General features: G+C 38.0%; 1 protein-coding gene across 2 annotated transcripts in view; it reads left to right on the forward strand.

The window, feature by feature from the left end:
- LOC120634467 (tyrosine-protein phosphatase 69D) overlaps positions 1–15984 on the forward strand; it is a 37292-nt gene that overhangs the window by 11175 nt on the left and 10133 nt on the right. Inside the window, exons 5-20 of one of the 2 annotated variants that reach the window (XM_039905077.1) lie at positions 932–1111; positions 1958–2064; positions 2937–3081; positions 3201–3280; positions 3549–3686; positions 4463–4732; positions 5389–5516; positions 6478–6587; positions 7208–7332; positions 8107–8251; positions 9302–9487; positions 11467–11678; positions 11991–12094; positions 13299–13441; positions 14591–14782; positions 15315–15464. In XM_039905077.1, coding sequence (XP_039761011.1) covers positions 932–1111; positions 1958–2064; positions 2937–3081; positions 3201–3280; positions 3549–3686; positions 4463–4732; positions 5389–5516; positions 6478–6587; positions 7208–7332; positions 8107–8251; positions 9302–9487; positions 11467–11678; positions 11991–12094; positions 13299–13441; positions 14591–14782; positions 15315–15464 — 2415 coding nt within the window. The remainder of the gene's footprint in view (positions 1–931; positions 1112–1957; positions 2065–2936; positions 3082–3200; positions 3281–3548; positions 3687–4462; positions 4733–5388; positions 5517–6477; positions 6588–7207; positions 7333–8106; positions 8252–9301; positions 9488–11466; positions 11679–11990; positions 12095–13298; positions 13442–14590; positions 14783–15314; positions 15465–15984) is intronic. The other variant, XM_039905078.1, reaches the window with a different exon arrangement.

Raw genomic sequence — 15984 nt, forward strand, 5'->3', positions numbered from 1 at the left:
ACTCAATACCAAACAGATCCTCGGCAATGTCCCCTTAAACATACATGTACATTAGGGTGATTCAAAAAAACTTTAATTTTTTTTTTTAACTGATACCCTCTCAAATGTTTCTATTTGATATAAAAAAAAATCTCACCAAACCGAATTTTGAGGATTGTGCTAAAAAAAAAATTCAAGCATTCTTCAAATTTCGAAATTTAGTAATTTTTAAATAGCTGTAATTAGTCTTTATGTAAAGATAATCGTACTTTGTAATAGAGTTTTGTAAAGCTCGAAGACTCTACTTTAAGAATATAAAATCGTTTTTTATAAAAAATTGCGTTAATTATGTGTAAATTCAATTAAAAACAAAAAACGATTTTTCCCATGTTAATTAAATGGGAAACTAGAAAAACAATAGCGACCCCTTAGACTTGAGCTATAGGGCTCGGGTTTGGTGAGAATTTTTTTTATATCAAATAGAAACATTTGAGAGGGTATCAGTTAAAAAAAAAAAGTTTTTTTGAATCACCCTAATGTACATGTATGTTTGAGGGGTACATTGCCGAGGATCTGTTTGGTGTGGAGTATACGTATTACTACTACAAGAATCTGTTTGTAGTGGAGATTGAAGTAATTATAAATAACACCATACAGATTCTCCTGCTGTTCGCGGAGTATAGCAAATTAAGCTTAATTTTCATAATATATTATGGATTTCCACAAAGTAACGCATGCTTCTATCTAATACCGACAACCATGCCCTTCAGACTGGAATACAGAATGCTGCTAAGTGGCAGAAACAAGCTCCCTGGACGAGCTCTGACACAAGAAGCACTACAAGGCTTAAGATGCCAGCAGTCTTACCCAAACTGATATCGGTTTCGGCATGCATCTGGCCGTTTAAGCAAGTTCAATGTATTGCTACACCATTTTGTTTAATACTTTTTAGGTATGCGCATGCTCAGACTTTACGAAGCGCTGCGGTAATTGGTCAGCGGAAATGCCAGCTGCCACAGGCGACGGGATACCTGGAAGACCTAGCAACGTGACCGTCCATTGCGCCAGCAGCTGGATCAATCTCACTTGGCAGCCCCCGCTCAAACCCAACGCAGAGATCAAAGGATATACGGTACTCAAAATTCATTCTATTCTATACTAGCGTACCTAGCCCGCGTCGCCGGGCTAGATTTTGCTTTATTTTATTTAAACAATAAATTTACAACTCAAGTCATCTCTCAGTCTCATAATATATTATGCGCAGTTGAAGATCATTATCTACACCCATGTACACCCAACAATAGAATATCATCATAGTAAAAAAAAGCTGTATTTGACAGTTCAAAAATAGAAGTGCTCCGATCGTCACCAAACTTTACAGGATTACTCGCCAGGTCAATCCGGAGATTCCCTGAAAGTTTCATTGAAATCGGTCCAGCTGTTTCGGAGCCTATACGGAACATACCCACACACTTTCTCTTTTATATATATAGATAGATTAACATTATTGTAGGTATTTTGTATACAACGTGTAAATAAAAACCGAAATTATACTTCAGAGGCTTTAGAGATACATTATTTACTGTCTCTGAGACCTATCTGTGAAACCGAAAACCTAATAGTTTCTGTGCTAATGATTGCCATAGTTTTTACAGAAAGAAATACATATACAGCCCTAAAATCACATGCAAAGGTAATAGCAAGTGACTCCTGTCACTTTATTAGGTACGCGTCGCGTAGCGTAGTTACTATGCGCGTGTCGGTCTTTTATCTTCAATAGGGTTGTCAGTATGGAAAAATAAATATGCTTTGTTTGATTTAATATTTTTACAGAGTGATTCCTTCTGAAATATTCTTATGTAAATGTATGATATATAGACCAATAGTTACTGATAATTATAAAAAAAATATTAGTATGGATAACTGAGATATAGCTGCTTCAAGTAAAATATGTTTATGGTTTTTTTTTTTTTTTCAGATGGAGTTAACGGGAAACGCGACATATAGAGATCGGTTCGGAATATTGCAGAAAGATAGCTGGGGACCGCTGTCTAAATTCAAGACAAATGACTCAAGAAGTGAAAGGTTAGTTTTTAACACATATTGCACCCCCAGTCATCATCATCATAACAACCCGTTATCGGCCCACTACAGGGCACGGGTCTACCTACTTCCACAATGCGAAGGGTTAAGGCCGTAGTCCACCACGCTGGCCCAGTTCGGATTTCACATGCCTTTGAACTTTAAACGCCTTTGAGAACATTATGGAAGATTCTCAAGATGTTTTCCTACACCGTCGCAGCAAGTGATATATTATTACTTAAAACGCACATAACTTAAAGTTGGGGGTGCTTGCTGGAATTCGCCCCTCGAAGTCCTAGCCACTATTACCGCTTCAACACAATAATGTTATTCCTAATTGCACCGAAATGCGGGTGGTTATAGTTTCCAAGTATAAGATCTAGGCAGACCGGTGTAGATACTGATTTATAACATTAACAATCTTCAATTATCTATTGGAGATCCATAGTTTTGAAGAAATATATTTATGTAAAAAATACTACCCGGTGACAACCATAACATTATCTGTGCTTACATTTTAGATCAAAGATTACCCTAGTACAGAAAAAAATATAATACTAGTAAATGTGATGCCAAGTTACAACAATTTTTGTTGTTTTTTGTCTTTTTGTACTTTAATTGAAAAACTTTACTTAACGATGTGTTTTTCGCATAAAAAAGCACATCGTCAGTAAATTTAATACATTATTGCGGTGTACACTATTAGCATTTCAAGAAATATATAATTCAAATGATTGCAGCACTAGTGACTGATAGGTTAGTTTACTGCATCTAAATGAAAGTCCGATCCGATTTGCAAACGGTTCCGGAACTTTGAGCCATGAGACTTCCCATGCTTCGAACAGTATTTTACACGTTCCGTACCTTTCCGTTAGGTTTGAGGAGCTACAGCCGAACACAAACTATACGATCCGATTGAGCGCAATGACGCGTACACGCAGGCGGGGGGATGAAGAAGTGCGCCACTGCACAACCGCGCCCGCACCCCCCGACACCCCTCCCAGACCACGGTGGAGAAAGGTACGACAAATAATTCATTAAAATAGAGATATGGATAGTAAATATCATTTTTATTCTACTATTAGCGACAGTGGCCTTGACGTCGATTAAAAGTAAAATTTATTGTCTCTTGTTTTCAGTTATTCGCCGATGACAAATACGTATTTCCCGTCGACCTTCCACGAATTACAGAACGAAACGGTCATATATGTTGTTACAGGTATACACATTGTTTATTTGTTAGTTGTTTAAACTTAATTTTTGAGGTAGAAGCCTTAGTTTTGATAATACGATCTTAAAATTATTTTATACTATCGCTCGCTTACAATTGTATTGCTATCTCACTTGCACAAAATATTGTTAAGTAAATAATTTGAGGCTCGGGCTCGGGGAAGTTCGGGCAAATATTCAGAAGTGGGATTGACAAAAAATTATTCTCCTTTTTCTTCTAAATATTGCGTAACTAAATTGTGGTAAATAAATTCCAGAATATACATGGTCAGGTTAAGGCCACATCCGGATTGGAGCAACTTACCACCGCCCAGGGATATGAGCGTAGTGGACTATGAAGAGGCACACGGTGTCCAACCAGTTTTGGGAGCTTATATCACTGACGTATTCTCAAAGTAAGTAGATTTTGATGGTCACCTTGAACTGATCCAGTATCCTGTAGAAGGGCTACGAGATAAGAATGTCTACTTATTTAATCTCATAAAAGATACGACGGGAAAATCGTAGACATAACTGTCTCGCGTCGCGATTGTTAGAAGTTTTATCAAATTCGGTTCAGAAGTTTGGTTATTAAATCAAAATAACTCGAAATAAATATGACACTTTTAAATGAAATCGCGAAGTTTCATTGCAAGACGAATAGACTACAATGAATCCGGTTATATATTTTTTTAAAAGCCTATTAGTTGTTTTTATTTATTTTAATTAAAACACCCTTTACCACTCAAGAAGAAGAAGAAAAAGTCTTTATTGCACATACAAATAGAAAGCCAGGTTAACAAAATAAACGATACTACGAAATATATAACAAGAGTAGGTTATGCATAAAAATATTGTTTAGATGAATCGGAGAATACAAATTAACATCGACTGTAGGAGAGCCGTAGCTTAATTGGATATAGCGCTCAGGCCGCGATTGCCAGAGAGTCGCAGGTTCAAATCCTGTCGGTTCCGAAAATTTTAAATTTTAAATTTATAAAATTGATATTTCCCTCCAAGTGTAGGTAAAAACACTAATAACAATTATAAAAAATGAATTTAGTTGTAAAAAGTATTGCTAAATTGAAGAATAGAGAAATTTTATCATTAAATGTCTAAAATAAAATAAACGTGATTGTAATTCACAATCAGACTCGTTTTGTTAAAATAATTAATTTTCCATTATTTTTAGTGACAGATTCCCCCCAGATACAGAGCTTATAATGGGGGATGGCAGATCCTACTTTGACAAAGACGATCCAGGCTTGAACTGGGAATCCTGCAGACGTTGCCTCAAGAAACCGAGGCGATCCTACGACATACCGCCGCCACCACCACCGAAACCACCCACTACCACTATGCAGACCACCACAAGGGATGAGTTCTTCGAGGATGAGATAGATACTACTATGGAACCAGATGAAGAGAAACGCGAACGAAGATCCTATATGGATATTGAGAGGTAAGCTAACATGATTTATTTAGACTACCGATTGGTGCAGTGCGCAGTGACCCTGCTTTCTAAGTCCAAGGCAATGTTTGTGTGATGAATATGTATGATTTCCGTGTCTTGATGTTTATCTATATATTATAAGTATTTATGTATATTATTCATAAAAAAACATTCGGCAGTTAGTATCCATAACGCAAGCTACGCTTTCTTTGTTTCTTTGGTTTGCTAGGTGGCGCTTTGTGTATTGGTAATATGTTTATTTATTTATTTTACTATACTTACAAACAAAAACATCTGGTGGGAGACATCGGCCGTAGCTAGTTACCACCCTACCGACAGAGACGTGCTGCTAAGCGATTTGGTTTAGTCCGGTGTCGAAACCTATTAGGGCATACCCTTGATAGGTTTCGACACCGGAACTATGACTAACATACTCTCTAACAGATTAGCCCGCATCTTGGACTGTATCATCACTTACCACCAGATGAGATTGCAGAAAAGGGCTAACTTGTAGTGGAATTAAAAAAAAAAAGCAGTCGATATGGCTTTCTTTAGTATCGGATCCTATTTTTTTTATTCCTTTACAACTTTTAACCCTTGACTTGCTATCCCACCTGATGGTAATATATAATAAGTGATTATTATATTTGTTTGGTAAATTTCAGAGATTACATGAAGAATCCTATGATGATGGACAATAAACTCGTGGAGATTGAGGTCAAAGAGGATTTGCAGGTCAAAGATGGTCTATTAGACCCAGCAGCTAATTATACGCTTTATGTTGAATTGATACGTAAGTGTACCGACTTTCTTTCGCTAAATCGCCATCATCATTCTCAGCATCAATATTATACAATTGTGTTGAAGTGGACTTCATACACGCACAAAAGCACTGCCTACCCTAAAATATTTAAAGGAGGAGGATTTACTCATTGACGGCCGACTGGCGCAGTGGGCAGCGACCCTGCTTTCTGAGTCCAAGGTCGTGGGTTCGATTCCCACAACTGGAAAATGTTTGTGTGATGAGCATTAAGTGTTTTTCAGTGTCTGGGTGTTTATATGTATTTTCTAAGTATTTATGTATATATAATTCATAAAAATATTCATCAGTCATCTTAGTACCCATAACACAAGCTACGCTTACTTTGGGGCTAGGTGGCGATGTGTGTATTGTCGTAGTATATTTATTTATTTATTTATTTGATGCAATCTTCCTGCTTTGTGCCTCCCCAGTTAACAAAAATCTTGTGCGCGCCACTGGTCGTCACAGGCCAACCTTCCTCTACTCCCCCTCATATGTGTAATGACTAATGATTACAGTACGGAGTCCCTCCTCTGCCCATATAGCCTGCGGGAGACTTTGCTTGCACGCCTGTATTACCAATGAGTGTACAAATATGTTGACTCACTATACTCATTGTACATATTCGAACCATATTCGAAATCAGGATTGGTACTTAATTTTTTTGACCGGAAAACCCAATACTTTGTCACGTTGGCCTGACCTAAGACCGAATGAAATATATAGTCAATGGCCTATACCAGTCCATCGTAGAAATAAGGGATTCTTCAAAGGGAAGGGCTTGTCCATAATCACCACACTGGGCAGAAGGGTGTTGGTGATCGCAGTAGATGGCAGTAGTAGCATAGAGGACGCTGCTACCAGTTCTCTTTTATATTTAGAAGAGGAGGATTGATGGCATGAAATATTTAAATGAAGTAAATAAATAAGCTATATGTTTATTTGGTTGCAGCCGGTTCAGAACAAGACGAGCCGCTGTTCAGTGATTACGTCAACGCGCTGATGCCCGCCGCGTCGCCTGTAGCGCCGCCGCCCACCACGCCATTAGAGATCGCTTTACTGGTGAGATTTAATTTATAATTGTAGTTTACACCTCAACAATTACAACTCATAACGTTTATAACTCATTTTAATATGCATGAAGCAATCTGAAATATATAAATGTTTGACTTGGCTTGATTACCTATATTGACTTTACTATCCTATATTGACACACGGGACGTCTTATTAGAAGTTAAATGTGCGTGCAACGTGCGGAGTCTTGATCGTTCTTTTGGCACTCTGATTTCTGAGTCCTAGGTTTTGGGTTCGATTCCCATAACTGAAAAATGTTTGCTGGGACCGCTAGTAAATTTGCACAGCCGATTGGCGCAGTGGACAGCGACTCTGCTTTCTGAGGTACAGGCTGTGGGTTCGATTCTCACAACTGGAAAATGTTTGTGCGATAGCGTCGCTCACTAATACAGTGTGATGGACATGAATGTTCTTCACTGTTTGGGTGTTTATCTGTAATTATGTATGTACTGTATTTATATTATTCATAAAAATATTCATCTGTAATCTTAGTACCCATAACAAATGCTACGCTTACTTTGGGGCTAGATGGCGATGTGTCTATTGACGTTTAAAAAAAAAAATTATAAATATCTTTATTGTACTGAAGGTTTTCCTATAATTCGCAGGCGACCTGTACTGTAGCCGGACTTATAGTGGTCGGTATGGGGACGCTTTGCGTACTTCAAGCGAGAAGATCTCGCAAACATCATCACCATCACCTTGAAATGAGTCCATTGGAAGCTGCCTTCAGGTACGTATCGATATATAATTTTACCTATTTTTATAATTATAATGGACGGACCACGCAGATATCCCACATGCAGGGCTAGCACGGGCAGGATACAAAAAATATATCCCCCGATTATATCCCCTGAAGGGATATAATTAACTTGTCCACCTGCTAAAGCACGGGAACATGGAATAGGAGAAGTTTACCCCTGTTTGTTATAAAAAAATAAAATAAAAATAGTTTATTTCGGTAAGAAACAAAGTGGCATCAAATATATCGCTGAAGCCTTCTTTTAAGAGTAGTAGTACTACCCCTGTGTCAGAAGACTCCGCTATTATATATTATTTCCACTTGTGCGCCAGTGCTTTGAGAGTTGATCAAAATGTGGCAGAAGATAGATTTTTATCCTTTCGCCGTTTAGATCCATTGCTAGCCGTGCTGATGGAAAAACAACCATCGCCTATAAAGTTGTGATAGCGTGGTGCTTAGAGCTTCGGCCTTCCTTCGGGGGACCGAGTTCGATCTCTCCTGTACGCACCTCTAACTTTTTGGAGATATGTGCGTTTTTCATTTTAACGGCGACAGAAAACATCGTGAGGAAACTTGCACGCCAAAGACTTCTCCATAATGTTCTCAAAGGGGTGTGAAGTCTACCAATCCGCACTTGGCCAGCGTGGTGGACTACGGCCTAAACCCTTCTCATTTTGAGAGGAGAAGATGCCCTAGCAGTGAGCAGTTGGAGCAATCTGTTGATATTGATGACATCTAAGAATTTTTTTGTTTATTTTTTTTCAGATACGTAGTGGGTCACATCGGTGGTAGACAGCAGTTAATGAGCGCCGTACCACCCGACATGCCGCCGATTTCCAAGGAAGATCTAGCTGCTGCCTATGCGGAGAGGCAAGCCGATTCCGACTATGGATTCCAGAAGGAATTTGAAGTAAATCCATACTAATATTATAACTACGCAAGTGTGTTACCCAGTCATCTCCAAGCATCTCACAGTAAATATAGTAATACCGGTGGTAGAGTCACTACAAACAGACAGACTTGACGTTTCAAAAGTGCTTATATTACGCCTACTTGAAATAAATGAATTTTGAATTTTGAAAAAAGTATGGAAACTACGAACACACATTCGAAACAGCACACCCACTCAGATACACGCACCGACGAGGCCCAAAGACCCAACTAAAATCCACCGATAATAGCTTTGGTGCTTCGTCGGTGCATGCACCTGTGTGAGTGTGCCGAACGAACGTTTGTTCGTAGTAGTCCATACTGCTTTAATATTCGATTACACAGTTTTAAATAGAAATTGTTACAAATATTTAATTGCCAGATTTTGACTTTTTGATTAAAACAAAGAAAAATCATTATGAAAATATATAGAAGACTGTTTATTTTAGTACAATATTTAATAGTTTATTTTTGTGGAAAGAATGAACTTTCTCCGTGACTGACCGCTGCAGCGAGGCATAGTGTTTCGGTTTATAAATATTTGTCGCTACTAAAATCTAGTTTTTTCATACTTATGCTCCGACACCTTTAAACTTGATTTTAACTCTTCTAACAGTCTGATTTCTTCCAAACTTTGTAGATATATCAAGGACCGATAAGATTATTTCATTTTTCATGATTGACGTGATGAAAAATGATATTTTTTAAATTTGTTAATTTATATAATTTTCATCTATAGGTAATATGGAAAATTCTAATGTCCAACCTTTAAAATTATCTTTAGCCGATTTCTCTAATATTAATAAATTTGATGGTTATTGGGTTATTGGTTAACTTTGGTCTAATAAAAATAAGAATATAAGAAAAACTCACACACTCACAACAAAACTTAGTTTAGTTTGGTGTTTTATACCAAGCGTGTTTTTTTTTAATTGTTTTGAAAGTTTACAAGTATTATTTTTAGTTTTATTCAGCATAAAAGCGTCTCTGATTTTTTTTAATTTATTAAACAAGAAGCGCGACCCCCAAGTTGTTACAGATGCTGCCGGATTGCTTCCCTGACCGCACCTCTCACGCTTCCGAAGCGCGTGAGAACCAGCCCAAGAACAGATACCCGGACATCAAGGCCTACGACCAGACAAGAGTCAAACTTTCGCAGATCGACGGTATTACCGGCTCCGACTACATCAACGCGAACTACGTTATGGGATATAAGGTTAGTCCTAACACATAGAACAATTACTTTATGGCAACAAAACTTAGTCGACAAGGCCTAAGGGTGCGTAAAATCTAAAAACTGTATAATATTTTGTTGAAATAACAAATAAATAATACAATAACACAACAACAGTTCAAGGTGCTAGGGTGCAAAGGCGGCTTTATTAGTATTAGGAGAGGTGAAGAACTCATCCGGGGAAGTAATACCGCCATGCTTATTTCTGCCGGAAACCAGCGTTGCCGAGTTCCGGTCTGCAGTGCGTGGTTGCCGGTGTAATTACAACAATAAGGGGTTGATAGACGTGTTATCAACCCAGGCGATTAAGCCTTTTCTAATTCTAATTTAGTAAAGACCCTAAATGGCTTTTATTTTACTAAAATATGTCAGCCCTATCGTACCTTACTCTATACTTCTACAACTTATGAATACATTTTTTAAAGGTCATATGTCATTTTGGCTTTCCCAGAAGTTGGGAAAGACGAGATGGTATGAAACACACCTATATAATTAAAGTTTAATTTAAAATAAATTATAACTTTCTTTCTACATTGATCATCACAGGCAACATGGGCGATGATGTTTAAAACTCATAAGTAATGTTAGTCTAATTACAGCGATAAGGTTTAGCAATAGAAATAGGCATGTCAGTTTACTTCCTCGGAAGAGCACTGTCACAAATAGATAGACTTTTATTAAAATAGGGATAGCACTACTAAGTTCTATCTGTTTTTCGAAGATTTTGGGTTAGATTGATGCCAATGACAAATACACAATCAGTGATTACATCGCGGCGAATGATTAAATTCTAAATTAAAGATATGGCTATAGCTGGAAAACTGTATCATATTACTAAAGAAACGCAATCCATTATTAGTGCCTTTAGAAATAACGGCCATAAAAAAATTACCGTTTAATGTTTGTGTTTGAATAAATGTGCATAAATCTTCATTTATTTCACTTGCAATGTCTTTCCTCTTATTTTATTGGTTACGCGTCGAGTGCCCCTTTCTAACTTGAGTATTTGTCTGTCCTATTGCTTACTAAGGACCTTTTGGAGCTTAATCAGGTATTGCATGCTGGTTTATTTCTTTTAAACTATGCTTTGGAATGCTATTATTTTATGTAATCGATTGTACAATGCCTCCTTTAGATTTTGCATCGTGTGTGATATATTTAACCTTGCATAAAAGCTAAGTGGTGTAATTGAGCAACATTTTTAATTTACATCAAGGTCATCGGATATTTGACTTAAAAAATTTAAATGATGGTTTCAAATACTTACTTAATAGTTCATGCATTCTGGTGTAACCAGGTTGCTTCTTTAATAGATTTAAATGACAATGTAAGCAAAAAAAAATAAAACAGCTAAGTTTGTTGTGGGCTTCTTCTTAGAACAGGGCGCGTTTGGCACCCTCGTAGCTTTAGTTTTAAGTTGACGAACTTAGTTATCGCCATCAACTCACTTCTCTGTCATATTTTACATGTAATGTACGCATCATAAGTGCCATCTATGTCCCTATTTGAATAATGAAATATTTGATTTGACCTTGACAACTTGACCTTAACCTTGCATATTCCTGTAAATAACCCTTTCAGTTAAATTAACACTCTGCCTCTCTAGACTGTTTTAGGTTCGTTTTAATTAACCGACATCTATGAACAGATTTTAAAGTTCGCACATTGACTGAGAACCTGTCGATGTTAGACAGATATCGCGGGCCTTAAACTCATAAGAGGTGTTCAAATTGACTATCCAAATTTAATACATAACTCTTCTATATTTTCAGTTTATTAGATTTCTAGTTTTTTAAATATGCCAAATTATGCCACGTGCTCTTTAACTGGCATAACACATCATGCATTACTGGGTACCAAAAATATATAGGCATTGTTGTCTCATTTCCAGTGTTCTTATTGTGCTAGCTCAGAAATCTAGTGTGTGAGCAATTTCTGGTATTTTCTGATCGTTTCTTCAGGAGCGCAAGCAATTCATCTGCGCCCAAGGCCCTACAGACACGACCGTGAACGACTTCTGGCGTATGATCTGGGAGCACGGGTTGGAACTTATCGTGATGCTGACCAACCTCGAAGAGTATTCCAAGGTCAAGTGCAGCAAATACTGGCCCGATGACGTGAGGGGTGTGCGCGCTTTCGGGAATATCACCGTCCATCATGTTTCTGAAAAACGGTGAGTGGTCATAATTTTATCTGCCCTCCTGCCTTTCTTTAATTCCTTTAAAAAAATCGTGGGGAGCGTTAATCATGTAACATCAAGTGACCTGCCCGCTTGACCTGCATCCGTCCACAATTCTTATACAAATCAGGAGTTAATGTTATAGGCGATGATAGCCTAGTGGTTAGGACTTTGGCCTACCTTTCGAGGGGAACCCTCTTTTCAAGGGATCTTTTCAAGAAAATATCATGATTCCAGAAATTGACTAGTGACATCAATACAAGTTTCAAGAGAAAATAATATCAAGTACTGCTTGTTTTGTTACAGATATTCCGATTATATTGTAAGAGAGCTTAAGATATCTAAGCAGCCGCTAAACTCGGATGGACAGCCCATTGTTGAAAATAATGGAATTTCAAAGCGTAACGGAGGTTTGTTTTAGATTAGATTTAGACAGATACTAAATAAATAAATAAGTATACTACAACAATACACTCATCGCTATCTAGCCCCAAAGTAAGCGTAGCTTGTGTTATGGGTACTGAGATGGCTGATGAATATTTTTATGAATAATATACATAAATACTTATAATAAACAGATAAACACCCAGACACTGAAAAACACTTATTTTCATCACACAACCATTTTCCAGTTGTGGGAATCGAACCCACGGCCTTGGACTCAGCAGGGTCGCTGCCCACTGCGCCAGTCGGCCGTCACTGTATAAATATTAAGTATAAATTTTAAAAAGAGAAAGCATTCAGTAGCCTGTGTTTTTTTTAATGTGCTAGATAGACTAGCGCTTAGTGACAACCATGCTTGATGGAAAGCAATGATGAGGTCTACGTTGGGGTGAGCTTGCCTACAAAATGCCTATTCTTTATTGCCTAGAACGAATTTAGGCAAAAAACACCGATGACAAAGTTCCAATCCTTAGCGGTACTTATCAGAAATAAGGCTGAAAAGTGATTCGTACGAGTTGACTGTGACTTGGTAAAATGGCGCCGAAGGAACAAGATTATCAAGTTTCGGAGCACACTCGCGTGTAATATCTTATTATGCGGTTTTGGTGTTGTTTCATAAAGTTTATTATAATTATTACTCCTTACTTGTACACCACATGAAATAAAATAATTATACAAGAAAAAATGAAACATAAAAATAGAAGCGGGATACAAAAAGCGGCCTTATCGCTTAGTAGCGATCTCTGCAAGGCAACCTTAGATTTAGGAGAAAAAAAAATGAGAACAAACCACAGGTGTTCCAAAATATAAAATATGAATATATACACACGAATAACTAAATACTAATACATAAACTAATATACACAAATGCATCTAACATGTAACACATAATAAATATTTAAAAAAAACCTAATAATTTATTATTTACTATATAATAAATACTATATTATATACAATACTATATATATACTAGCTGACCCCAGTGCCATCTGTCGGGCTAACTTGTGAATCTAAACCATCCGGGGTGCCACCCAAACGCATACCGAAAAATTCATTCAAATCGGTCCAGCCGTCTAGGAGGAGTTCAGTGACATTCACGCGCACACAAGAAATATATATATAAAGGTAATAAAGTTTCACCGATAATTCCATATACTAAATCCTCTACAGATTGCGGCATGAGCGATGCGAGTGCGCCGACGTCACCGCGCGAGGCCAAGTGTGAGACGCGGCTAGTGCGCCAATACCACTTCCTCATGTGGAAGGACTTCGCCGCACCAGAGCATCCGCACTCCATTCTCAAGTTCATTAAGGTAACGTGTGTTAAACGAATTCTGGGTCTGGCAAAGGGTTTGATACACTTATACTTACCCGAGTAGACATGATTAAGGCAGCGTCTCCGATATAATATATTTATTAATTTAAGTTACAACAGACGTATATTTCAATACTATTTCAAATTTTATCGTTGTATTTTAAGATCCACTTACAGGTTACCAAAACTTGAAATAAGGCAATTGATTGGAATATTAGTTGGCTTATGAAAAAAATTTAGCTTAATTGGCTATATTCCGCAAAAAGCAGGACAATCTGTATGGTGTAATCTATAAAATCTTCAATTCTTATACTCCACACCAAACAGATCTTCGCCAATAGGGTACATTGGCTACGCACGTTTCGCTCCGAAACCGTAGCATCCTCAGGAGATGTTGCCATTAAAATGAATAATTGTTAAGTGCGTAATGCGTAGAGGGTACATTGCCGAAGATCTGTTTGGTGTGGAGTATAAGGATTGAATAAATTATAAATTACACCATACAGATACTCGTGCTTTTCGCGGAGTATAGCAAATTAAGCTTAATTTTCATAATATATCATGGATTTCCTCAAAGTAACGCCTGATTTTGTCCAGTATTAGTTAGGTTGTGAGTTGGTCAAGAACAACACGTTTTTTTCGCAATGAAGATATTAATAGTTTTAGTTATTTGCAATCATCATCCTAATTTTTTTTTATTATAACTGAATCCCCTCGGACTTCTGCCTGATGGCAGGGCATGTCCGACTTGCACGGACTAAAACAAACCCCCTTATCTGCCAGGTCTGCACGGAACCGCTGGGCATTACTTCATGCCGACCTTCTTCAAGCGTTTTCTCTCTTTTCCTTCTCATCTCTTTCTCGTTCCTCTCTCCTCACCATGATGCTTCTTAGCATCTGTGCATATTTTTCATCATATCGTCATTGTGTCAACCGATAGACGTCCACTGCTGGACATAAGTCTTTTGTAGGGAGTGCCATATTCCACGGTTTTGTGCCGCTTGGATCCAGCGGCTACCTCCGACGCGCCTAATGTCATCCGTCCACCTCGTCGGGGGTCGACCAACGCTGCGTTTACCAGTTTGGGGCTGCCATTCCAGCACATTTTCTGCAATAGTATTGTTGTAATTGTTATTGCTGTCCGCAGAGGGTGAACGAGGCGTGGTCGAACATGGTGGGTCGGCCGGTCGTGGTGCACTGTTCAGCCGGCGTCGGCAGGACTGGCACGTTGGTCGCGCTCGACTGCCTTCTGGAGCAACTTCGCGCCACTGGACTCGCGTCTGTGTTCAACACGGTCGCGGAGTTGCGGCGGCAGAGGAACTTCCTCGTGCAATCACAGGTATGTTCGCTAGTATATAAATAAATAATAAATAAATATACAACGACAATACACACATCGCCATCTAGCCCCAAAGTAAGCTAGGAACGCATCCTTTAAAGCGTCGCCGCGTGCCTTTCAATCTGAGGCGTAGGTTTTAATCCTTATGTGCCTGTAATAAGAGCTGAGCGATATTTCAATACAAACAAGCCCTTATTTGCAATCTAACCTGGTGGTAAGTGATGATGCAGTCTAAGAAACTAGCCGGTTTAACAGGGTTTGGCGGAAAACCGGTACCCCTAATCGTTTTAAAATTATTCCATCCTTAAAAATTATGACCGAAATAAATTATTTATTGTCACTATACTTAAAGCCCGCAAACCAGCATTGGATAAGAGTAATGGGCCATAGCTTAAAATTCCCACTTTTCTTTTAAGAGAAGGCCTTTGCTCAGTGAAACATTAAGGCTGGGGATGATGATGAATTCCAAACATAATTAAAAAAAAGCCAGAAACTACATGTACATTTACTCAATTGCATTTTATTTTCGCAGAAACAATACGTCTTCGTATACCGTGCGCTAGTAGAATACGCGCATTACGGCGATACGGAGATCCCTGCGTCAAGGCTCAAGAGCTCCATCGACAGGCTGCGAAACACACCAGAGGGCGCTGACAAATGCCTGATGGAACATGAGTTCGAGGTATTGCGTCAACGATTTTGTTGTGCACAAATGTCTTAAGTAACTAAACTTATGGGGCACCCTGTGAAAAGGATAGGACTTATTTTAGCCGACTCCGCCCGCCTGAAGTTGTAAAAATTTGAAATGCATAATTTTTTTTAAGCTTAGCGCGTTTAAACAAATCCTAAAAAAAATTTAAAGTAATAAACTATATAACTTACTCAAAAATAGATTTTTTTTTAAAGTTACACTTCTTTTGGCGCGTTAGAAAAAATGTTGAGAGTAAATTTTTACGATGCGCGCGCACACCGTCACAAAAGCCGACACCATGAAGTTAGCTATAGTCAACATTTTAGTTTATCTAAAAAAGTTTTGACAGTTGACTTTCAATAATTCAAACAATACCTTTTTTCTATTGTTAGTGTCGTTTCTTCTACAAACGTAGAATAGGGCGAAAGATAAATTTTTTGAAAAGATTTTTATCTTGTTACGCCAAATAAGTATAACTTTTAACACGTGTACATAAGTACACACTTTTTTT

Source organism: Pararge aegeria, chromosome 24 (genome assembly GCF_905163445.1).
Source record: "Pararge aegeria chromosome 24, ilParAegt1.1, whole genome shotgun sequence".
Lineage (NCBI taxonomy): Eukaryota > Metazoa > Arthropoda > Insecta > Lepidoptera > Nymphalidae > Pararge > Pararge aegeria.